General features: G+C 43.0%; 2 protein-coding genes across 2 annotated transcripts in view; one reads left to right on the top strand and one right to left on the bottom strand.

Annotated features, from left to right (window-relative positions):
• Nucleotides 1-20,563, top strand: part of scaf4a (SR-related CTD-associated factor 4a) — a 114,082-nt gene extending 93,519 nt beyond the window's left edge. Inside the window, exons 19-20 of the mRNA XM_086006188.1 lie at nt 4,703-4,765; nt 17,985-20,563. Coding sequence (XP_085862314.1) covers nt 4,703-4,765; nt 17,985-18,844 — 923 coding nt within the window. The 3' untranslated portion in view covers nt 18,845-20,563. The remainder of the gene's footprint in view (nt 1-4,702; nt 4,766-17,984) is intronic.
• Nucleotides 1-24,308, bottom strand: part of LOC147107301 (superoxide dismutase [Cu-Zn]-like) — a 148,094-nt gene that overhangs the window by 30,853 nt on the left and 92,933 nt on the right. The gene's annotated exons all lie outside the window — the stretch shown is intronic.

Raw genomic sequence — 24,308 nt, forward strand, 5'->3', positions numbered from 1 at the left:
CCAAGGACATGGAGGTGCACCACCAAGTAACCTTAGGTCACCACAAGGCTCTTGAACCCAATTTTGTATTAATTTGATGAGACTGCCAGTTCAGCAACAACAACTTCCATTTTTAGAATGATCCTTATGTTTAATAAGAGTGCTTTACAGAAAGGAGACACAGCCCCTATTTGCAGATGGTAAAGATTAAGGGTGAGGGACGAGAGCACAGTCAAAAGACTTTTGAAAGAAGCTGAGAGGCAGCAAGGTGACATGGTTTTGGGAGCGACTTCTCAAAAGTAGGGGCATAGTGATTGGCTGCTGATAATGATCAGATGAAGTCGGGCTGAATAATAACCCAGTAGTGGAAGGCGCAGGGTGGGACCTACAACTGGACAAAATCGCTTGGATAAAATGGGGCGAGAGCATGGAGGGTTTTGAAAATGAGCACCTTGAACTTAATGCACTGGAAGCCTTCATGCAAGAATGGAATTAGGTCAAGAAGTTCTAGTTTAACTGGAGTATAAGAAGGGTAGATTAGATTGCAGTGTGGGAAGGAGTGGAAATAATTGGAGAAACCCAAAACAAGGATGTTGCAGAGAAGTTTAAAAACCAATACGCACAGGAACTTTCCTTTTCAGTGTTAAGACATGTAAGCAACTGGGCTCACTGCAGGCCAGAGGCCTACCTCATACGCCTGCAAGGTGAGTGCAGATGTTTCTTGTATCTTAACTGATTTCTCCAGCAGGGGTGCAGGGCAGACAGGAGTTTGAGGTAACTGGAGGGGAATCTGTGATAGACCAAAGACCTAAATACAACATACACCAGAAAGGAACAAAGCCAGGTCTACAGTGCAAGGAGTGTTATGAGTTTAATATACACTGGGCGAGAGCAATGTCAGGGTTGCGGGACTAGCAGATATTATAATGCATATTAGGGAGAAAAACCGTATGAAACCATGCTTTTGTAAATAAAAGCTTTTTTTTAACTTGGTATCTGACTTCCGCTGTTCCTGCACAATTTTGCGGTGAAACTGGCCCAACTCCACCAGAATTTCAGATATGATCCTCCTCCTTACAGGAAATGAAGTGTAGTGACCCTGAAATCCTTGTCAGCCAAGTACAGGTAGACTATCCTTTATCCGAACTTCCGAAAACCTCTAAAAACCGAAAGTTTTTTCGTTCAGCGTAAGTCGTGCGCACGACATGACCAGAGTGGCGCACGACTTACGCTGAGCAGGGCAGAGGGTCACAGAGTTCCTTCCTGGGTAGGAGAGTGCAGGCCGAGCCGGGCAGTGTGAAGGAGGTACCGGGAGAGTGAACCCAACAATACAGCGGCTCGTCCGATAGCTGCAGCGGCCCGTCCGATATTCTTTTCTTCCCCCCCCCCCCCCCCCCCCACCCGACCCGACCCATATTCTTTTCTTCCACCCCCCCACCCGACCCGAACCGCAGCCCGTCCGATATTCTTTTCTCCTCCCCCCCCCCCCCCCCCGACCTGAACCGCAGCCCGTCCGATATTCTTTTCTCCCCGACCTGATTTGCGGGCCAGCTTAGTAGGAGTCAGCCGATATCCGGCTTTCCAGAGAAGCAGGAAGGGGAATGAGACACGGAACGAGACACAGAACAGTCGCAAGAGGTAGCCTGAACTTTTAAAATTTATATTAAATACAAATTTCCCAGTCTTATAATAATACCTTCTGAAATCCGAAAACCGAAACTCAGCTGGTCCCAAGGCTTTCGGATAAGGGAATAGTGTACCTGTACATCCTAAATGACCTTATTCAGAGTTTTCCAAGAGCCCCAATGGAGCATGTTATTCTCTGATTCTAGAGATAATGGTAAAGGTCATATCTCTGGATTTCGTCATGATGATGCTGAAATTTATCTTCATCTGCTGGTGATCTTCTGAATAGTCCCCTCCTAGAGCATGTAGCTAAACCTAGGTTCTGTAATAGCAGTGAGATGTGGTCTGTTCAGCACATAGTGTATTACAGTACATGTGTATTAACACCGTAACCGACGTGCCTATTTCTGACTTTGGTGGTTATGATGGGCCGCATAACTTCAGAGAAGATGGTCTCAGAGCTTCATCTGAATCTAAATAGTATGTCAATATATTGAAACTCCAAACCATCTGGTTACAGTTTTTCCATAAACTCTTGCAACATAAACCAGGCATCACAAGTGAACATGTCAATTTGTGTTAATGGCATTGAACCCAGAAGCACTAGAAACTTCGTTAATACTGCTTAAATGTTATAGGTGAGAAGACTTTCATTTCATCAGTCTTGATTCTTGGATTGGATCTAAAACGACATTCATTACTCAGTTTTCCCCTTGCTCCTCCATGTTAATATTTTGCCCTTGTAATAAGTGAAAATTCTCTAAATTTTAATTGTAGTTTTCAGGATAAAATACGATTGAAGTTCAGTAATTTACTGAAGTAAACTGCCCAGTGATTTGGCCTTGCATTATGACTTGCTTTTGATTCTGTGATTAAGCCTGATTTCACTCTGGGCTAATTTATTTTGTATATCACTGAGCTTTGTTGCATATCCTATGTGCAATAAGCAATTTGTTAAAATTGTAGTCTGAATATTGTGGCATTATATATGGTAACCTAGCCAATCATTTTCTAGCATGTGAACAAAATTTTACCAATTATGTAATCAGCAAATATGTTGTGCATTTTGAGTCATTGTGAAGCATTTTCAGCGAAATATTGGCCTGGATTTTGCGGTCCGCGGTGAAGAAACAGCGCTCACCGTTCACTACACTGACATTTGCCCACGGGAGTTTTTACGGGCTTTTGAGCGGAGACTTGCTGTCATCTGATCCAGTGCGGCACCCTCTACAGAATGCTCACTGAGACACGCAGAGTCTAAACTAGGAAGTATAAATTAGATTTAAATCGTGTACAGAAAGCAAAATAAAGAGAGGGAAAGAAAGATGGGATTAAGAGAGAGAGAGATAAGAGACAGACAGAAAAAGTAAAAACAAAATTTATTTCAATTTTTAAAAAAGTTTAACATTAAATTCTGAAGGAATGAGATTCCGTACATGTAAAATTAAATTTCTAGTGCCAGAGAGGTTGTATGGCAGTAATTATGATTTATCACGCCGTTAAAAATTCACTTGCACCTGAATGCACCAGCCCTAACTTTTTCTGGCATGTTTAGTGGGTAACTAGTAGGTAAATGGATGGAGTATAATGTAGGAAATGTGAGGTTATTCACTTTGGTAGGAAGAATAGAAAAACAGAATATTTTTTAAATGGTGAGAAACTTTTAAATGTTGGTGTTCAGAGAGATTTAGGTGTCCTCGTGCAAGAAACATAGAAAGCTAGCATGCAGGTACAGCAAGCAATAAGGAAGGCAAATGGCATGTTGACCTTTATTGCAAGGGGATTGGAGAGTAAGGAAGTCTTGCTACAATTGTACAGGGCCTTGGTGAGACCACACCTGGAGTACAGTGCACAGTTTTGGTCTCCTTATCTAAGGAAGTATATACTTGCCTTGGAGATGGTGCAACGAAGGTTCACTGGATTGATTCCTGGGATGAGAGGGCTGTCCTATGAGGAGAGATTGTGTAGATTGGGCCGATACTCTCTGGGGTTTAGAAGAATGAAACATACAAGATTCTGAAAGGTAGATGCTGAGAGGTTATTTCCCCTGGCTGGAGAGTCTCGAACTAGGGGGCATAAAGGGTTAGGGTTAAGGATAAAGGGGTAGGCCATTTAAGACTGAGAGGAGGAGGAGGAGGAGGAGGAATTTCTTCACTCAGGGTTGTGAACCTTTGAAATTCTCTGCCCCAAAGGACTGTGGATGCTGAGCCTTTGAGTATATTCAAGGCTGAGATCGATAGATTTTTGAACTCTAGGAGAATCAAGGGATATGGAGATTGGGCGGGAAAGTGATATTATTGAATGGCGGAGCAGGCTCGAGGGGCCGTATAGCCTACTCCTGCTTCTATTTCTTATGTTCTTAGCTTCACGCCCTTGCATTGATTTCAATGCCAAGTCTATTGGCAAGGTACTGTTGAAGCACAGCTTGTAGAGGAGCAGGTTAACTTGAACCGCGATTTCCACGTTTAATTGTGCATGTGCGTACTCGGGAATTTGCCCCATAACGGTGAGCGCTGTTAACCTCACCATTACCCTCGATGAAAAATCCGGGCCATTGTATGCAGAACAGCTGTGGAGTGAAATTACTAACTGAATTCAGTTGTGAGATCATCAAGGTTGCACAGTGGCTGCATTTTTAACTGCAACTATTATGAAGTGAAAGTGAAAAGTTTCCAGGCAATTTCTTATATCAGCAACATTTTGAACTAAGAGTTTGAACTTTTTAATATTATTGAAAAGCGAACTGATCTGTTGGCTTTTCACTAATGTTAATTTATCCCGCGTTTGGATTCTTGTAACCAGAGAGCAGTGTGAAGCTATAAGTATAATTTAGCACAAAGAGCTCCGCTTTACTCTCGCAGTTACTAGTTACACATACCTGCAGTATGCGAGTACCGTTATATAGTAACAATTGCATGGTTATGGTTGTTGCTGTACTCGTTAAGTTTAAGGCATATGTTAATCCACGTCACCCTACTACCAATTTGAGTTTAAAAAGTTTCCAGGCAGTCTGAAATGAATGTATATCTTTTCGAACATTTTAAAGAATCTTTAGTGATTGCTTGACTAACATTTGATTGGTTTCACTTGTACACAGATCAAGAGGGACCACACTCCATGATGGCTTTTACTGGTGGCCCCTTCAGACAGTACAACACAGGTCAGATGTTAATATCTATCACAAATTGCAGTCAAAACCTAATTCTATTATTATAAGCCTGCTGGTCTGCTTGAGTTTATAATAACGTAATTTGATTCTAGATTTTATAAATTACTAATATTTAGCTAATAAGCCTAACAAATATAAACTTATATATTACATTTACCAGGAAATGCAATTGTCTAAGCTTGATTCAGGAAGACCTCCAGACAAGAATGTCATCCTTAGTGTCCTGTGAATATAGTTCTGATTCTCTTAAAAAGTTACCTTCATCTCCAGGTCAGCAAGAGGATAGAATTCTCAGGATTGGTTAGTCCATGTTTCACACCTATGCAAAAGTCTAGGGAGATGGTACCAAGATCCTCTGGGGCTTATGCAGCCTTCAGCATCTCTACTGGCACGATGCTCAGTCTTGGGACTCCACAGTCATTTTGCTTCATCTAATGCTGGAGCAAATATTAAATGGTTGAAGCACCAGCACGTTACAAATGCAAGTTTTGGCATCAGAGCTGTCATCATCAATTTTCCATTATTGGCATTTGGCATCAGTCAAAGTACGAACTCTGTTAGAGGCCGATCTGAGTTGAATAACTGATATACCCATGAACAGGACAGAACCAAGTTGATTTTTGTCAATGCATGCTCCTACTGACATATTTTCCATAAGCAGCAGGAAAAGTTGTCTGCTGAGTCCCTCCTCTGTATGTGCCTGAGAGTTCTGCTGCAAGCAGAGGTACTTTTTCTGAGTTAGTGGATTTCTCTGCATCTCTCTCATTTCTAGAATGTTATCTCTTGCCACATTTGCTGTTCTGCGTGGGCCCGGCAACTCCTGTAGCAATCCCTTAACTCCGCTTGTTGCGACTCCCCCTTGTGGTGTCCACAGTCTGGCCAATTTTCAATTTGAAAAATTTCCAAACTTTGTAATCCAGAAGAATCCAAACTGGAAAATATCTGGAGTAAACAGTTTTTATGTTGAAGACATCCTGCAGATGAGGATTGGCAACCTTTCCAGACCTGCTTAAGTCTGTGTTTTGGGGACTTAATTTTCTACTTCCTTTAGAAACAGTCCCAAGTTAACATAGCTATTATCATTCACCCTTTTAAGCCAATCCAACAGTGTACGATTGCATCCTGGACATCAGGCCTGGTCTGCAGCCCAAGGTGTACTGTTTACAGACCTGTCTGGCTCAGGTTATCTGGCTTTCCTGTTGACCTACGGTCCATACTTGAGACCCACTTCACTCGAGTGCTAGTGATAATGTCCTCATTAAATAGTCATGGTGGGCACATAAATTTTTTGTAGTTTTCCACTTGAATAATATATTACAGATCGTGTTCATCCAAAATTGGGCTCCGTATGCAGTGTACGTTTTGAGCTATATATATATATAATAGGTTGAAGCAATTATGGTTATAGGTCTGTCCTTGGTGGTCGTGAGAGCAATTTGAGCTGAAGAATCCAAGAAGCATATGAAACCATTAAAATACACTGGCTTATGTGCTGTTTTCCCCTATAGTTTATTGGCATCCATATACAAAAAAATGCAAATGACCAGATTGGGAAATACTTCGCTGTCAATCAAGTGAAGCTGCTGTAAAGCTTTCAAAAAATATATAGCCAAGCTTAAGCGCAATCTTGGATATGGCTGAAAAGGTTTTACTCGTGTGCATCAGTGCCCTCCCTTCTGAGCCAGAAAGACCTGTTGTGGTAGAGCTGCTTTATGTTTGGATTTTAAATATTCAGGCAGCGACAACAATAAGGATTCGGAATGAAAATGGCTCTAAGCCCCAATGGTGGCTCCAGTGCCAGCAAATCTGCCAGTATGGATCGCAAATGGCAATTTCCTGATGAGTGCTGTATCACATTGTCTGATGAGAGAGGTCAAGGGAGAATGTCGGGGAAGGATTTGCTGTCATAGTTATACAGCACAGAAAGAGGCCCTTCGGCCCATCGTGTCTGCGCCAGCCATCAAGCCCTGTCTATTCTAATCCCATTTTACAGCACTTGGTCCATAGCCTTGTATGCTATGGCGTTTCAAGTGCTCAGCTAAATGCTTCTTGAATGTTGTGAGGGTTCCTGCCTCTACCACCCTTTCAGGCAGAGTTCCAGATTCCAACCACCCTCTGGGTGAAAATGTTTTTCCTCAAATCCCATCTAAACCTCCTGCCCTTACCTTGAAACTATGCCCCCTGGTTATTGACCCCTCTACTAAGGGGAAAAGTTCCTTTCTATCTACCCTATCTATGCCCCTCATAATTTTGTACACCTCAATCAGGTCCCCCCTCGGCCTTCTCTGCTCCAAGGAAAACAACCCCAGCCTGTCCAGTCTCTCTTCATAGCTGAAGCGCTCCAGCTCAGGTAACATCTGGTGACTCTCCTGCGCCCTCTCCAATGCAATCGCATCCTTCCTATAGTGTGGCGACCAGAACCAGTATTCCAGCTGTGGCCTAACTAGCGTTATGTACAGCTCCATCATAACCTCCCTGCTCTTATATTCTATGCCTCGGCTAATGAAGGCAAGTATCCCATTTGCCTTTTTAACCACCTTATCTACCTGTCCTGCTGCCTTTAGAGATCTATGTACATGCACACCAAGGTCCCTCTGATCCTCTGTCCTTCCTAGGGTCCTACCATTCATTGTGTATTCCCTTGCCTTGTTAGTCCTCCCAAAATGAATCACCTCACACTATTCAGGGTTAAATTCCATTTGCCACTGTTCTGCCCATCTAACCAACCCGTCTATATCGTCCTGTAGCCTGAGGCTTTACTCCTCGTTATTTACCACTCCACCAATTTTCGTGTCATCTGTGAACTTACTGATCACACCTCCTGCATTCATATCTAAATCATTAATGTACACTACAAACAGCAAAGGACCCAGCACCGATCCCTGTGGTACACCACTGGACACAGGCTTCCAGTCACAAAAACAACCTTCGACCATCACCCTCTGCCTCCTGCCACTAAGCCAATTTTGGATCCAATGTGCCAAATTGCACTGGATCCCGTGGGCTCTTACCTTCTTGACCAGTCTCCCATGCGTGACTTTGTCAAAAGCCTTACTGAAGTCCATGTAGACTACATCAACTGCACTACCCTCATCCACAAACCTAGTCACCCCCTCGAAAAATTCAATCAAATTGGCTAGACATGATCTCCCCTTGACAAAGCCATGCTGACTATCCTTGATTAATCCTTGCCTCTCCAAGTGGAGACTAATTCTGTCCCTCAGAATTTTTTCCAATAATTTCCCTACCACTGATGTTAGGCTCACTGGCCTGTAATTCCCTGGTTTATCCCTACTACCCTTCCTGAATAATGGTACTACGTTAGCTGTTCTCCAGTCCTCTGGCACCTCCCCTGTGGCCAGAGAGGTTCTGAAAATTTGTGTCGGAGACCCTGTAATCTCCTCCCTTGCCTCACACAGCAGCCTGGGATACATCTCATCTGGGCCTGGGGATTTATCCACTTCTAAGCCCGCTAAAACCGCTAGTACCTCCTCCCTCTCAATACAAATTTGTTCAAGTATATCACAATCCCCCTGCTGATTTCTATGCCTACATCGTCCTTCTCCATAGTGAACACAGATGCAAAATATTCATTTAAAATCTCACCTACATCTTCCAGCTCCACACAGATTGCCACTTTGGTCCCTAATGAGCCCTACTCTTTCCCTGGTTATCCTCTTGCCCTTAATATACTTATAAAACACCTTGGGATTTTCCTTTATTTTGTCCGCCAGTGTTTTTTCATGCCCCTTCTTTGCTCTCCTAATTTCTTTTTTAAGTACCCCCCTGCACTTTCTATACTCCTCTAGGGCTTCCACTGTTTTTAGTCCTTTGTATCTGTCAAAAGCCTCCCTTTTTTTCCTAATCCATTCTTGTATATCCCTTGACATCCAGGCTTCCCTGGGTTTGTTGGTCCCACCCTTGACCTTTACGGGAACATGTTGACGTTGTACTCTCTCTCTTTCCTTTCTGAAAGACTCCCATTGCTCCGATGTGGATTTTCCTACAAGTAGCTGATCCCAGTCCACTTTGGCCAGATCCTGCCTTATCATATTAAAATTGGCCTTCCCCCAATTTAGAACCTTTATTTCTGTTCCCTCTCTTGTAGGACTTTCTACATGCTGGCTCAAAAAGCTCTCCTGGATGCACTTTAAGAATTCCGCACCCTCTAAGCCTTTCACACTCTGATTATCCCAGTTAATATTGGGGAAGTTGAAATCCCCTACTATTATTACCCTATTATTTCTACACTTCTCTGAGATTTGCCTACATATCTGTTTCTCGATCTCCCCCTGACTGTTTGGGGGCCTATAGTACACTCCCAGCTTGCCCCCTTTTTGTTTTTAAGTTCTACCCATATGGCCTCATTAGAGGAACCTGCTAAGATATCATCCCGCCTTACAGCAGTAATTGACTCCTTGATTACTATTGCGACACCCCCTCCTCTTTTACACCCCCCCCCCCTCTGTCTCGCCTGAAGATTCTATACCCCGGAATATTGAGCTGCCAGTCCTGCCCCTCCCTCAACCATGTCTCTGTGATAGCAACAATATCATACTCCCATGTGTTCATCAACACCTTCAATTCATCTGCCTTACTCGCAAGACTCCTTGCATTAAAATAAATGCCATCCAGCCTTGCCATACTCCCTCGTGCTGTTACATATTTGCTCTGCCTTCCAGGCTGACTTGTTTTTTTCCTCTATATTTGGCTGTGCATCACCCCCTAACTATAGCTCCACTCCGTATCCCATCCCCCTGCCAAGTTAGTTTAAACCCCCCCCCCCCCCCCAAAAAAGTACTAGCAAACCTCCCCGCAAGGATGTTGGTCCAGTTCAGGTGCAACCCGTCCGACTTGTACAGGTCCTACCTTCCCCAGAAGCAGACCCAGTGATCCAGGAAACTAAAGCCCTCCCTCCTGCACCAACTCTTTAGCCACGCATTCCTCTGAACAGTGGTCATACCTAGGAACTTTTGACTCCAGTGGTGCAACCTCTGGTTTCCCAAGCATTAAAGAGTTACTTAAGCTAGGAAAATTTAGCATTCTACTTGTGTTATTCAAGGAAATTACATTGCGACACATTTGTAACTAGAGCATCTGAGCTGCTTTATCCAAAATGAAACATTCAAGCTGGTAAAGCTGCTGCATAAAATTTAGGTAGTTTTTCCAGACTTGAAGGACGTGTATTTTTACATCAGGATTTGAGCCGCAGAGGTAGAATTTGAAGCTCACTAGAGTCAACTGCTGACATAGTTTCCCAAGTAGCCTCACATGAGCATCTGTACAGTACACGAAAGAGTCTGTCATAATGTGGATTGTCTCTACAACTAGCTAATGAGGGGTCTGTCTCTGAATATTGATGAACCCTTTCCAATCCCTTTGTAGATTGTATCTTTCTCAATGCAGGTAGTGTGCTAGATATGACTCAGCATTTGACAGTGTAGCTGTTGAGAAGGCCAGCCTTAAAGTTGCTTTATTCAGTCGTTAATAGTCCGGACATCCATTAATGTGGGCTCTTATTTTGATCGGCGACTCTGGGTGTCAGCTGCAGTCAAGCTCTTCATTGGCCTGGTATGTCCCTGGTGGCCCTCCCAGTTGCTGTCTCTGGAGGAGTTTTAAGGGTCACTTCCCTCTGGATTGGTTGGTTCTTGCTTATGGCGAGCTTCAATGTAGATTGTGCTTACATTTTCCTGACCCTTGGCGTGAGGACCAAGTTTACTAAGCGCCATGGGTTTCTGAGGTGTTTTTGGAGAGAATGATGCTAAACATTTTTTGTTCGTCCTGGTGAGAAAAGGACTGCCTGAGTGAGGAGAGGCTGTTTATCTGATGGCTGCTGCAGAATTACAGGAATTTACCTGGTGGGTTCTGGATTCCTGGATCTTTGCAGATGAATGGCAGGTCCAGAGATCACTGGGGCCCCTGGCTGGATGAAGAGTCTACTGGTGCTTCTACTATTTGTTGGGGGACTGAGTACATACTGCTCGCATTTGATACTGGCAACATGCTTTTAAACTGAGATAACCGATTAGGTGTAGCGCTAGAATTAATTCTGCTGGTTGAATTTTGAGGGTCTGATTCTTCAATTCAATTCAACTTTCAATTCAATTCAATTTTATTTGTCATATATGAAATGTTGATTATTACGAGTCCTCCCAACATTGGAATAAATATGGCATATCTTAACCCTGCCTGGACGTACCAAGTGGGTTTGAACGGCAGCACTGTCCTGTGGCTGGGTCCTGTAAAGTCTGTGGATTGTGCAGTTAATAAATACACAGACTTCAGAAGTAACAAACAAACAGGTCTTTACTATTCAAAAGTCCGCACTGCTGGTTCAACAGGACGAAAGTTCAAGCTGTTACGTCAAGAAAAAGGCTATGGAGGAGTCACGCTAGCCAGGTGAACCGGCTACACCAAAGAAATGTTGTTCGGAACGAGTCAAGATCAGAGACTGAATCTATGAACTGTTTCCGCAGAGACTGAACCTGTGAACTGTTTCCACCGGGATTATATTTGTAAATTGTTTTATATGACATTGACTCCACCGAGATTATATCTGTAATTTGTTTTATAGGAAGTTGAAGATATGTATGTTTAACGGGGACTCTGTAAGTAATAAGCTAAAAAGGGAGGATTGTAGTGTATGTACCCGTCTACCTTTAAGGGAACTATTGAATGCAACCGTTCACCGACTCGTTCCGAACAACATTTCTTTGGTGTAGCCGGTTCACCTGGCTAGCGTGACTCCTCCATAGCCTTTTTCTTGACGTAACAGCTTGAACTTTCGTCCTGTTGAACCAGCAGTGCGGACTTTTACAACCAACTGGCTGTCTTGACATTTTCCAGTTTTTCAACTAATTTAGCTCCTTTCGTAATGTCCCGCCTGGAATGGTAGAAGTGCTAATATTTTAGACAGTTATTATCTTCTGCTTCTTCTTTTTCTTTTCTGCCTTTTTGAAACTCTCGGAGCTCCTTTCTCGGCTGCCAGCTGTAGCGCCACCAACTCTCTATGTTCCTTAGACCTTAAGTGCTTCATCCGGATTTCAGCGCTTTGAGAGTTTTCATCACAAGCTGGGCAGACCACATCCTCATAATATTCAGTGTCACTCAACAGGTCATGGTAATATTCAGGTTCGTCCTGAGTTAGGCCAGCGAGAGAGACTTCTTCTTCCTCCTCACCCGTCTGGACGTTAGCTGACGGTGGTTCCTTCCCTAAACATCTTTCTTGAAAAGCCTTCTTCATGCCTTCATATTCATCCCGCTCTTCCTGGGTTATCTGCCATTCCTTCACGACGGACCTCATTTGTGAGTTCAATACCTTCCTTTCCATCGGTAATTGCGTTATCAGGCTATTTAACCCTTCTACTGAAGTAACGGTTTCCACCTTCTTCTGTCCACCTTGACGTGATTCAACGTACTTTTGGCATCCTTGTAAAATTTGTGTTGCCACCTCAGCTATCTCCGTGACTTTTGAGAGCTCCGAACTCGTTCCCCCTGAAGATTGAAGCTCGTGTTCAGATTGTTCCCCTTGCAGAGTCTTGTCCTTCAGCATATGAAGGAGTTGGCCGACCGTTAACTCTTCCCTGGGAACACGGTGGATCAGAGTCTTCTCCATTTCATCCACCTCTTTCTCCAATACTTCCACCTTACGTTCCTCTTGAACTTTGGCTTTCAGCGCTCGGAAAAGTTGCGCCCTGATGCTCTCTAGTTCATGTTCAGGGACCATTCTTACAGTGTCCTGTTCTTCCACTGAAAGGATTCCCAGTTGAATCTGTTCTTCAAGTTGTTGAACCTCGGTCATTGCCGCCTCATATTTGTCTTGGGTGTCCTTCAATGTTTTTATAAGTTCTTGGACATCCTGTCTTTCATGCTCTGCCATGATTTTCACCTCTAATTGCTCATCTATGGGTGGAGCTTCTATCGATGAGTCTGTCTTGGCCTTGAGCTCATCAAGAATTTCCTGCAGCCTTTGGACTTCTTGCTCATGTTCAACCTTTAGCTGTTCATATGCTTCTACTGAAACTAGCTTTTCGGAGGCTGCCGAGTTAACCCCCTCCAAAATTGTAGCCTGGGCCTGTTCATACTGTTCTTTCAACTTCTCACACTCTGCTTGTAAGGAGTCGTAAAGAAGAACTGGAATAAAATCCTGGCTCCCTGAAGATTCCTCTTCCTTTGGTTCATTCTGTAAATATTCTAGTTCCTGAACAGCATCAGGGGAATGTGATTGGTATTTGGCCATGATGGCTCTATGGTCGCTCTCTGCTTGAGCTAGCTGTCTCTGTAGTCTTTCCAGGTTCCCCCATTCGGTGTCCCAGAACTTTTCCATATTGTTCATCTCCTGTACGAGACGGTCACTCAACTGTTCTAATTGTTGTCGTACTTTGACATAAGTTTGCGTCCGAGCTCGGTGTTCTTCCGTCATGGATGAATCCTTTGCTTGAACAGGCTCAGAATTCTCTGTCAACCTGGAGCTCTGCTCTGCAGCTTTATTCTTCTTGGTACCATAAGTCCTTCTGCATGTCTTCGTTTTCTTTCCCATCGTCGGCAAGTCCCTTTTAGCCTTGTCTTCCATTTTCGACTTGGTCTTATCATCATCCATTTCAGAATCTGAGCTAATAGCTTGCACCGAGTCCTCCCTCATTATGGCTTTTAGGTAATGCCATTCCATGTCTATTTTCTTAATCCACTCCCGTCCTAGAAGTGGTGGTCCTCCCTCAGGTAATACGTACAAGCTCATTCTTGGGTGTTCTTTACCCCTATCTCTCACCTTGACTCTTATTTTCCCCACGGGGTATACGTTATGCCCCGTGTATGTCTGTAATACGAACTTGGTATTTCTTAAAGGTATGTGAGAGAATAGCCGGTGGTAGTCCCTTCGGTTGATGACTGATAGAGCTGATCCAGTGTCCAGCTCCATTCTTACTTGGACTCCAGCTATTTTTAGTATGACCCAGATGGCCTGTAGATCCGTTTCTTTACCCACATTGTGGATTCTCAGACTACCCAGCTCCTGGTTGTTTGGGTCTGAGTCTGAATTCTGTTCGTCTGAACTCTTCTCAGCCACCTTGTGTACCTTGTTGTACTTTTCTGGTGGTGGCTTCCTTTGATTATTGGTCTTTTTCCCGGACCAGCATACCTTCGCGATGTGACCCAGTTTGCCACATTTTCCTACACTCTTGGTTCTTAAACCAGCATTGATTCTGGTCATGCGTTGTCTTCCCACAACGGTAGCATTTTGTTGTGCTTGAAGTAATTTGGTCCACCCCGAGTGCCGCCGCCTTTAGTTGCATTTCCGCCGTTCCTTTCGCTGCGGCTTCGTGCGATGCAGCTATAAGGACAGCCCTGTCCAGTGTGAGGTCGTTCTGTTCCAGTAGTCGCTTCTGCGTCCCTTCTTTGGACAATCCGCATACGAACTTGTCCGCAGCGCTTCTGTCAGATTCCCTCCGAACTGGCAGTATTTCGCTAGCCTACGCAGTTCGACCAAGTATTCCGCATTGCTTTCGTCTTTCTTCTGGGTTCTTGTGTAGAATTTGAATCGTTCAGCCAGCATCAGCGGTGTGGGGTTCAAGTGGTCCTTCAGCACAGCCACAATCTCTTCGAAGGTCTGATCCGCTGGTTTATTTGGTGCTATTAGATGCTTCAAGAGCCCGTATGTTTTTGCCCCCATCGAGTTTAGCAATGTTATCGCCTTGTCGTCTTCCTCTATTTTGTTGGCTTCGCAATAGATCTCTATGCGTTCCACGTACGTGGCCCAGTCTTCTATTTCAGAATTAAAGTCGTTAATATTCCCTCGCTTAGGCATCTTTCTTCCCTTGGGGAGTAGCACCAGTATTTCTTTAAGTATTCTTATTTATTTCTTTGTTTCTAAGATGGCGGTTTTCCCGCGAAATCGGCGGTTTCCGCTCTTTCCTTCTCTCCCCGCCCACTTCAATGGCGGTATGTCAATCAAGATGGCGGTTTTCCCGCGAAAATGGCGGTTTCCCGCTCTTCCTTTCTCGCCCCGCCCACTTCAATGGCGGTTTCCCGCTTCTGGCGTCTTCTCCGCCTAATGGCGGCTTCCCGCGTTTCTTCCCAGTGGAAGGGATACGCTTCCCCCACAGCGGACAGGTTCAGCCGCTGGCTGGCTACCGCACAGCTCCCCTTACTCGGCTATGTCTTTTCCTCCCGCCCGCACGGCTCTACCGGCGCTGGGTACACCCCGTTAACGGAGGACAGTTCAGCCGCTGGACTGGCTCTCGCGCAGTCTCTCTCTCCGTACCCGGATCTGTCGCTCTCTCACCCGCACGTTCGGTGCTACCGGCCCTGGGTACCCCGTTGGTGGAGAACAGCTCAGCCGCTGGACTGGCTCCTCGCAGTCTCTCTCTCCGCACCCGGCTCTCACCCACACGGTTCCCGTTCGCCTCCCCAGCCCTCTCGCAGACCGGTGTTTCCCTCTCCCGGCTGCGGCTGGGTTTCTCTTCCCACGCCTACTCGCAGGCTCAGCGCTTCGTGGCTGCGGTCGCTGCCCGGATTGTTCCCGCCGATCGCGGTCCGGCTGTCACCCGACGCCGTTGGACCCGACTTTTGGCCGGCACAGCTCCCCCTCGACCAAGGTCGAGTGCTCTGCCCTTATCCTCCGGATACTTCTACCCCTTCCCCTACTCACAGTCTCTTCGGCCGCCTTGTTTCTTGCTGGTCAGCTCACTCCGCACCGTGGCAGAAGGGTAGTCAGTGCCTGTTGCTGATACAGCTTTTGTTGTTAGTCTTCCTGCTTTCTGTTGTTGCAGCCTCGTGTTTTCTTTTGGTAGCACGACGAGGCGGTTGTCTCTCTTCGACGCTCTTCGTTGCTTTTGATAATCTTGCCGCAGGGTACGATCAGACTCGTCGCCACTGTAAAGTCTGTGGATTGTGCAGTTAATAAATACACAGACTTCAGAAGTAACAAACAAACAGGTCTTTACTATTCAAAGGTCCGGGCGAATCCGCCCCAGCAATCCTGCTACAACACTTATATACTGGTGTGGTCACTATCGGTATTACAGTATACAGAAGCCAAACAAATAGTGCCACACCAAAAGTAGTTCCCTTAAAGGTGAACGGTTACATTCAATAGTTCCCTTAAAGGTAGACGGGTACATACACTACAGGTCCGAGTGCTGGTACACGTTTCAGGTCTCTTAGTGCGGGCAGCTCGAGGAGAGGAAGGGGCACTGATATTTGTATTCTAATTTTCCAGTTGGAGGCAGAGATCCCTATATTTTTAGGATTAATTCTTTTAACTTGTGTGTGAGTTGGCTATGTCCTGGTCCAGAGGAAAAAACGATTTTTGGTTTCGCAGGTGGTCAAAACCACTTCTTGGGCTATTTTCTGTTGTCATGCCACTGAAGGTCCAATTGATAATAGATATATTTTTATTATTGAAAGCCTAATTTTCATTGTAACGAATTATTGAATCATATGTTGAATGATTAAGAAAACTGAGGGCGAATTACCAGGCGTATCCAGCTTTGAATGATGTGGAATGGGAAGGGAAAGTTCCTCGGTTTTAGTCTAAGATCTCTTAAATGGACTGGCTCCCCAATGGGTCTTTGAAAAACTAGTAGTTTATTCTCTCTATATCAGACCTGAGTACTTTCTGAAAGAATCATGGATCATTGTGTGAAAGTACATGTTGGTGATTTCCACAGCCACTAACGAGTCTCCCAGATATATTGCCTGAATTATCTGCAGTGTGTTACTTTTGTGCAGAAGGGAAGTCGACACCTTTGTGGTTGAGACTGAATAAAACACCTCCCATCCTGTTAGAGACTATACAATAATGTGACTAGGACACCTAGTTTTTCCAAACTATCTATGGCCTTGAAAAATAAAAACATATATATTTCTAGTGCTAAAATTTGCTTGGTGGGAACATTCTTGGCTGGCCTGAGAAAACTATTCCTTTGAATCTTTGGGCTACTCCCCAGTAAATGAAGAAGTAACGTTCCCATACAATATCCCTCACCCATCTGCCTTAAGAAGACATTAATTTCAAAAATGTCAGGCGTAGTTTCTCTACTAGCAAGTCCATTGATGTCTCAAGAAATTATGGCATAAAAGTTGTCTTTACTAACATATGCTTCTTCCTTGAAAACCAATATCCCTTTCTTACTGTCCAATTCATAATATTCTGTGAAGGTGGAACCAAGATCATATACCTACTTAGGCAATATTTCTTCAGTTTGATAACAAAATATTTATGGTGACTAAGTTAATTTTGTTTTTATTACATGGGATTCTAACTGGTGTTTTATCCATTTTTCTTCAAAAACTGCAAATCAGTGCTTTTGAAAGTGGTGTCTAGCTAAATGAGTTGTAGAATGTCTTTTACTTGTTCCTTGGATGTTCAAGTAGCAGCAGAAAAGATTAGTTATTCTCTCTACAATCTGCACAGCAGCTGAATAAAGTAATAAGCATGCTGTCTTCTAATGCCTCAAGATAAGGGCTTTGGCATTGCCCTCAACATTCAGTCATAAAAGATTCCTCTGTATTTCTAAACAACTTTAGCACAATTAAATCATGCGGGTAGGTTGAACAAATATAGGAAAGTGTTAGGTTACCCACCTTGAGTTTAGTCTCCCTCATTCAGTCTCCACATGCAAAGCTCCTTTGGTTCTCTCTCTGGCACAAATTTGGAGCTTTTTTGTATCAACATGGTCTTCCTACTGCCATCTGCTTTCAGAAGAGCTGAGGTATACTGAAAAGGGTGTGGCGATAGTTATTTTCAAAGAACGAGGAAGGCACTACTCGAGCTGTATTTTGTTACGCAGTAGTGTTCCCATATAATGCTAATGTATTGGACTAAAGGCATTAGCAAATATTTTGTAAGATCTTTTTATGTTCAATGTTTGGTACTGCTATCATTGTTCTTTGGGTTAGGAGGGTTTGGCACAGTATAAATTTATATCTTAAGAAAAGTGGGAAACTTAGAAGTTTTGGCCCTGCAATTGCACGGTAACGCTAATGCATGAATGTTTAATATTCTTGTCTGAAATGTTTACATTATTATACTGGAGACGGTAACCCATTGGGAAAATGCTTCCGCTAAAATATTGGAGTGAGGAATTTCACATGAACATGTTCAGAGTAGGTACACTAGTATCCCCTTGGGTAATTTAAGAGTCTTGATTTCCATTGCAAAAAAGAAGTTAATATTTGATTTTAATGTACTTTTTATTTGTTTGATCTTCAGGAAATCAAAGTGGAACTGCGCATGCTCCCTTAATGGGTGTACAACCACCAAGTCCTGGCCTTTTGGGTGCACGACCTGGTTTAATACCGCTACAGCGACCCCCTGGAGTTCCACCACCTCATCTACAAAGGTTTCCCGTTGCTCCACCACGTCCCCTGCTACCACATTTATTACATAGAGGTCCACCACCTCCAGGGCCAGGAGGATTTGGAGTACCTCCACCTCATGCCATGCGAGGTCCCTTTCCACCCCAGAATGTCTTTGGTCGCCCTGGAGTGGCTGAGGATAGAGATGGAAGACAGTTTAGGAATGACAGACATGGATTTCCTCCAGGAAGGGATCGAGATCAAGAACAACGCTTTGGCAGATCTGAGTTCAGGAATCGTCCTTTTGGTGGAAACCGAAGTGAAAATGATATCCGTGATCGTTATGGAAATCGTCATGAAGATAGAGATCATGATCGCCATAGTGGTGGACGTGAGAGAAGGGAATGGGGGAGAAGAAGCTCTGAACGGGAGCGACATAGAGACTCAGAGGAAAGAAATAGGCGATCAAGTGGACATAGAGATCGTGATTCTCGCGACAGGGAATCTCGCAGGGATAGAGATATGGATCAGCGTGGAAAGGAAAAGCCTGACGAAACTGATGAGGGCTATGAGAAGCACCACAAATCTAATGGAGACACGCAGGAAGAAATAATGAAACAATCGGAAGCAATCCCAGTTGCCGAATCTGCTAAAGGAGAATCTGATTCACCGAGCATGGATTTGAAAGCTGCAGAAATGGTGGAATTGAAGCCTACCTCATCTTCTAATCAACCTGATACAAAAGATTCAGGGGCAACTGATGAGGCTCAGTGATAGAAACTAATTGTAATAAAACACGTGATGTGGTGGTAATTGATGTATACACCACATTATTGTGCTATGAAGCTTTAGAGTTGTATAAAAAAATGATGTATAAAGTATTTGCTTCTGCTATCCCACAGTCCTGTCTAGTTTTAAAGGTTTTAAGCAAATTGTTTGCTTTCCCCAGTATTCAGAATGATCACACAATTTACTCCGAAGCCTGAACACCTGATGACCAGAAAAAAAAAATCAAATTTTTGCTGTACGTTTTTAAAATTTTGACATAAGGTAGAAGTGCTTTCTATTCTTTTTTAATTTAAAAAGATAACAAACGGTGAAAGCTCCTCCAAAAGTTGAGCTTAGGGATTTGTTTTTAATAAACTCTATTTTCTTAACAAACTTTAGAGCGTGTGATATTCTTCCTCGGACTTGTGGAGAAAAGAATGTCATGGGATGGAAGAATAAGGTTGTGAAACACCCTAAAGTTTGATATTTTCTATATCGGAAGCAAGTCTAAATTAGACTCATTAGTATGTGTTCTTTTTTAAAAAAAAAAAAAAAAAATGGAAATTGTTTTTGAACAACCAACCACAGAACCCAAGACAGATTGCTTTGCAAAGTGTATTATAAAATTATTAGTGTATTTCACTGGTGATGTATAGAAAAATTATAAAGTTGCCCACTCAAGATCAGGAAACAAATGGTCTGAACAGTACTTTGTTTTAGAACGTTTCTTGAAAGTTTATTTGTTCATTTCCCTTAAATACAGACTGTTTCTTAAAAGTAACAGTTTTCCTGTTTTCTTCTGTTTTGGATGCTAATGTAGTTGTAAAAAGAGTATCATATGTTTACCATTCTAAAAATAGACAATATTACAGCTGGGTTAATGAATGTTGTTTAGATTTAATATATGGCTGTGTAACTGTTAGTTTTAATCATAAAAAATTATCACAGAAATTATTCACCCACTTGTTCACACAAAAGACAACCGTTTGACTCGCTCAAAAAAGTTTGGTTATTTCCATCTAATTTTGAGACATTCCTAAAAGTAAGAGATTCCTGCACTGGATTCTGTTTGAATTGTTGATGCTTGGTTCATATTGGGAAGTAGGTTGTCTTACTTTTTTCTCACATGAAATGCCTTTTATTCTAAGCAATTAGCCATTTAGTTGGAGAGTTTCCACACTGCAAAGAACTAAGCACATGTTCATTCAGTGAAACATGTCGGTAATCACTCTTTTGGAACAGGTTTCATGTTTGTTTTGAACACAAGGTTAAAATTTGGGGTTCTGGTTTCTTCAACCCCCATAAATACTGTATAAATTATCTGTCTTTCTGTGGAAGGCTATGGTGACTTTGTACCTTTGCGAGATTGGTATTACATTGTTTTGCTCCCATTATATATAGGATCTCATTTTGGAAAGATACTGTAGCTCATTTTCTCCTGACATTGTTAGCAAGTTTGTTTTTATACAAGAAACAATTTTCTTTGTGATTTTTATATATTCACGGTGTGAGCAATGTTACTGTTGAGGAATTCAGGGACTCGCTATTAACATCAAGCAGCCCCTGATGACGTGTGGTACGTTTAGATACAGAGCAAAGCTCTCTTCTACTTTGCTCCATCAATAGGGGAATATTTCTGTTGTTTGCTGTTTATAATGAAATTGTAAAAACATGTATAAAGAATGCATTTACTATAAATAATGAACAGTGGAAATCTTCCTTCAACCTGCCTTGGTCCCAATCTCTCAAGTATATAGGTTTTCCATTTTACACAGCCTTGGCTCAGTGGTAGCACTCATGCTTCTGAGTTAAGGTTGAGATTCAAGCCCTACTCCAGGTCCTGAGCACCTAATCTAGGCTGACACTTAAGTGCAGTATTGAGAGAGTGCTATACTGTCAGAGGTGCTGTCTGGGGATTTCTCCTGGTGTACTAGCCACTTTTTTTGCCTCGGCCAACGCCACCAAAAATGGATTAAGTGGTCATTCATCTCATTGTTGCTCATTTGTTGTTTGTAAGATCTTGTGTGCAAATGGGCTGTCATGTTTCCAAACAACAGCAGTAACTACACTTCACAAGTAATTTATTGTAAAGCACTTTGGAATGCCCCGAGATGTGAAAGGCAATATATAAATGAAAGTTCTATTAGGCCGAGTGTGGCCTCTGACTGATATTGCTAGATTTATGCTGCTGTTCCATGTAAAGCTAATTACAAGTAGAATCCTTGCAGCTAGTAGAGAGTAAATTGTCACTCACCAAATGTGAAAGACTAGTTCTTAACCTGCTACACCACTCACTTCCTGCAGTAGTTTGTTCTGTTGTTTTGTTACCTGGAAAATGGAGCTTTTTGACTTTTCATATGTTTTTGGTTGTTTTGTAGTCCTAGTTTCAAATTTTGCAGGTTTTATTCAACAATTTAAAGTTTCTATTGAGTTTAGACTCTTACAAAGTCACCACCAAAAAGTCTTTCCAGTGATGTTGCACAATTTTCATAGGCACTCTGTCTGGTTTGGGTCCAACAGCAGGGCTTGACATGATTGTTTAATATTTTACAGGCTAGGATACTTCCTGCAAAGAAACTTTGGAGTCTCAGGTGTTGTGAAAACAGAGCTCCAACTTGCGGTCAGAGAAGATCAGATACCGGTTCCCGCGATCCGTCTGCCCCGGTCGGAAGCTTATAACTCTGGCGTGCCTAGTCTGATCTCCGGGCATGGCTCGCAAAAGAGCTCAGAGAGGCGTGTCCGACAGTATGCGGATTACCAAGCAAGGTGTCCCCAGGTTCAATCACATCTGGTATCGCTTGACTTTTTTTGCCTATTCCATCTGGTGTTTTGATCGGTCTGAAGCATCCTGAGCCAAGTTTATCTCTGCATGTGACTTCTGTAAGTCCACTATGAGAATTCCTAAATGTACCTTTGTTAAAAGCATCAACTGCTGTTTCAATCCCTGCCCCCGCCAGTTTATTTTGATCCTTTGCCAAAACAGTGTTTCAAAACTTTCGTGAATCCTCCTTTCACCCCTTTTCCATCTTGATGATTCAGTTGTTAGCTTTCCTAAGAGTAGTCTGACTTTGCCTTTGTCCTTCAATTCTAATCTTGAAGATTCTTGGCCATTGCTCTATTTTATTCTATCTGGCAAGTCCAGCATTTATTGCCCAGAGGAGGTGGTGGTAGGTCCTTTTGAAGCGGTTTGATGCAAACGAGTGGCTTGCTAGGCCACTACAAAGGGTAGTTAAGAGTCAACCGCGTTGGTGTGTGTGGGACTGGAGTCACATTGGCCAGACCAGGTAAAAACAGCAGGTTTCCTTCCCTAAAGGACATTGGTGAACCAGTTGGGTTTTTAACAATAATCCGACTGCTTCATGGTCACTTACTGGTACCAGCTTTTTTAAAAATTGAAATTCAAATTCTCAAACTGCCATGATGAGATTTGATCCGCACTTTATGTATTATTAGTTCAGTAATATAACCATTTAGGCTATCATACCCCTTGTGGTATTTTAGTGATTAGTTTTGTTGCCGTTATGTCTGTTAAATTCTCATCTTTCTGGCCTCAAATAAGGCCTTTGGTGCTGATGGTGGTAACCATCTTATATCTTCAGGATGTGAGCATCTTTGGCCGCTCTTCAATCTCTGTAACGGATTCATCTTTCTTTGAATTTGCTTGTGTTCATACCTCTAAGAAAGATGATCACTCCTCTTCAAACTACTTACATTATTGTCTATTTTAAAAAAATTATAGCAGCTGCTTAAAATTATCCTCATCTTGAAAGCTCTGGCCTAATCCCAGATTGCCAGTAAGACTTTCACATAACAATGTGGAATGGTTATGTACCTGTGGAGCTCTGGTCTTGAACACATTGGTAATTTGTTTGTCATTGCCCTGGACATGTCCAAGTCACTGTACGCATCTAAACAAGTGACTGTTATGCTATCTTTCACCAAAGCTATGTTCATGGACTTTGTTTTCTCTCTATTGTAGTTGAAGGATTATCCTCCAATTCCTCACACCACTCCTACCCTAACTTATTTTTTAAATGGTACAACTCCTTACCGTAATATACCCTGAGAATTTTTTTTTGTTGCATTTCCACTAACTGTTATGGAATGTTAGCTGGTTTCTGAATAAGAGATAGAAAACCAGAGAGAGAATTCATGGAAATACCCTGTCCGCAACCCTCCCCACAGACTTTCTGGAAGAATTAACAGTTATTTTATGAAACTCTTGTATATTTTGAGTGATTTGATCTTGTGGGCAAGCACGTTAGGATTTTTAACATGAATGTTGCATTGCCGGAAGTTACACTTGTTTAACGGTAGTTGCAAATTAGTCTTGGTTCCTGGTGTTCAGTTGGACAGGGTACATAGAGTCCTGCCTAAGTCCTGTTAATTATGGTCCTTACCTGGATTTATGTAGGTTGTTGTTGGCTTATCCTGTTGATGTGCTTTCCTCTTGTGGGAAATGGCATGAGCACTGGCAGGAGGGAAGGGATTTGGACTGAGTGACCCTCCTACAAGAGACCCCAAATACCTACTATTTCTGGAACTGGAAATGGAGGGCAATCGTCACTTCTAATCACATTTTGTAAGTGTTTGAGCCATTTTTGTTGTGAGGAGGGTTGTACCATTTTACAGCTAGGAGTGAGGAGTTGTGTTATTCTGCCTAATTCCCTCACAGGCTAGCACATGGTCATCTCAGTTGCAAGGTAATTGTGTTTGCTGTCCAGAATGACAAAATGTGGGGGCAGGTCCTGAACATCTTTCGAACTCCATTCTGATCACCGTTGTCTGGTAAGGAGAATTTATGTAGCTTGTATGGGATGAGGTACGTGAGATGTATGATTTTAAATTACCAAGTATTTTGCTGCTTGTGATTCTGAAGGTTTGACTTCATGTAACTCATTGTTCCTCCTCCATCTCCACATGCTGTGGAGGTGTAATGTGGTTTGTTGGAGAGTGTAAATAAAACTGTAGGACCAGGATTGTGAAGTGTAAAGGCAGTGTAAAATTAACTGTATTGGTCATGTTGGGTAAGATGGAATATGTGGGATATTACAAGGTACAACCTGGCCTTTGTTGAATGATGGCTAATAATGATGACCTTTCTTGTGCCAGGTTCTCTAAGATAAATATTTTGGCAGTCCCCTTTGCTTCAGAATGTAGAGAGATGATGGGCAAAAGGGAGCCATCTTGAGAGGGTTTGTGCTACTAGAAGCCCTATTTGGGGTTTTATTACTGAGAACATTTCCTTGGACTTGGACTTGTGAAATTGCATTATTTTCCGAGGTTTGGCTCTCCCACCACCAATATAAATATACATTAAATCAACTTAACTTGGGTTTAACCAGACTTAACAAATTATATGTACTTCCTCCAAGCCAGAGAATAGTCATAGTCATAACGGCACAGAAGGAGGCCATTCGGCCCATCGAGTCCATGCCAGCTCTCTGCAAAGCAATCCAGTCAGCCCCAT

This window comes from Somniosus microcephalus, chromosome 14, assembly GCF_052327205.1.
Source record: "Somniosus microcephalus isolate GS21.2 chromosome 14, FLI_Smic_1.0, whole genome shotgun sequence".
Classification (NCBI taxonomy): domain Eukaryota; kingdom Metazoa; phylum Chordata; class Chondrichthyes; order Squaliformes; family Somniosidae; genus Somniosus; species Somniosus microcephalus.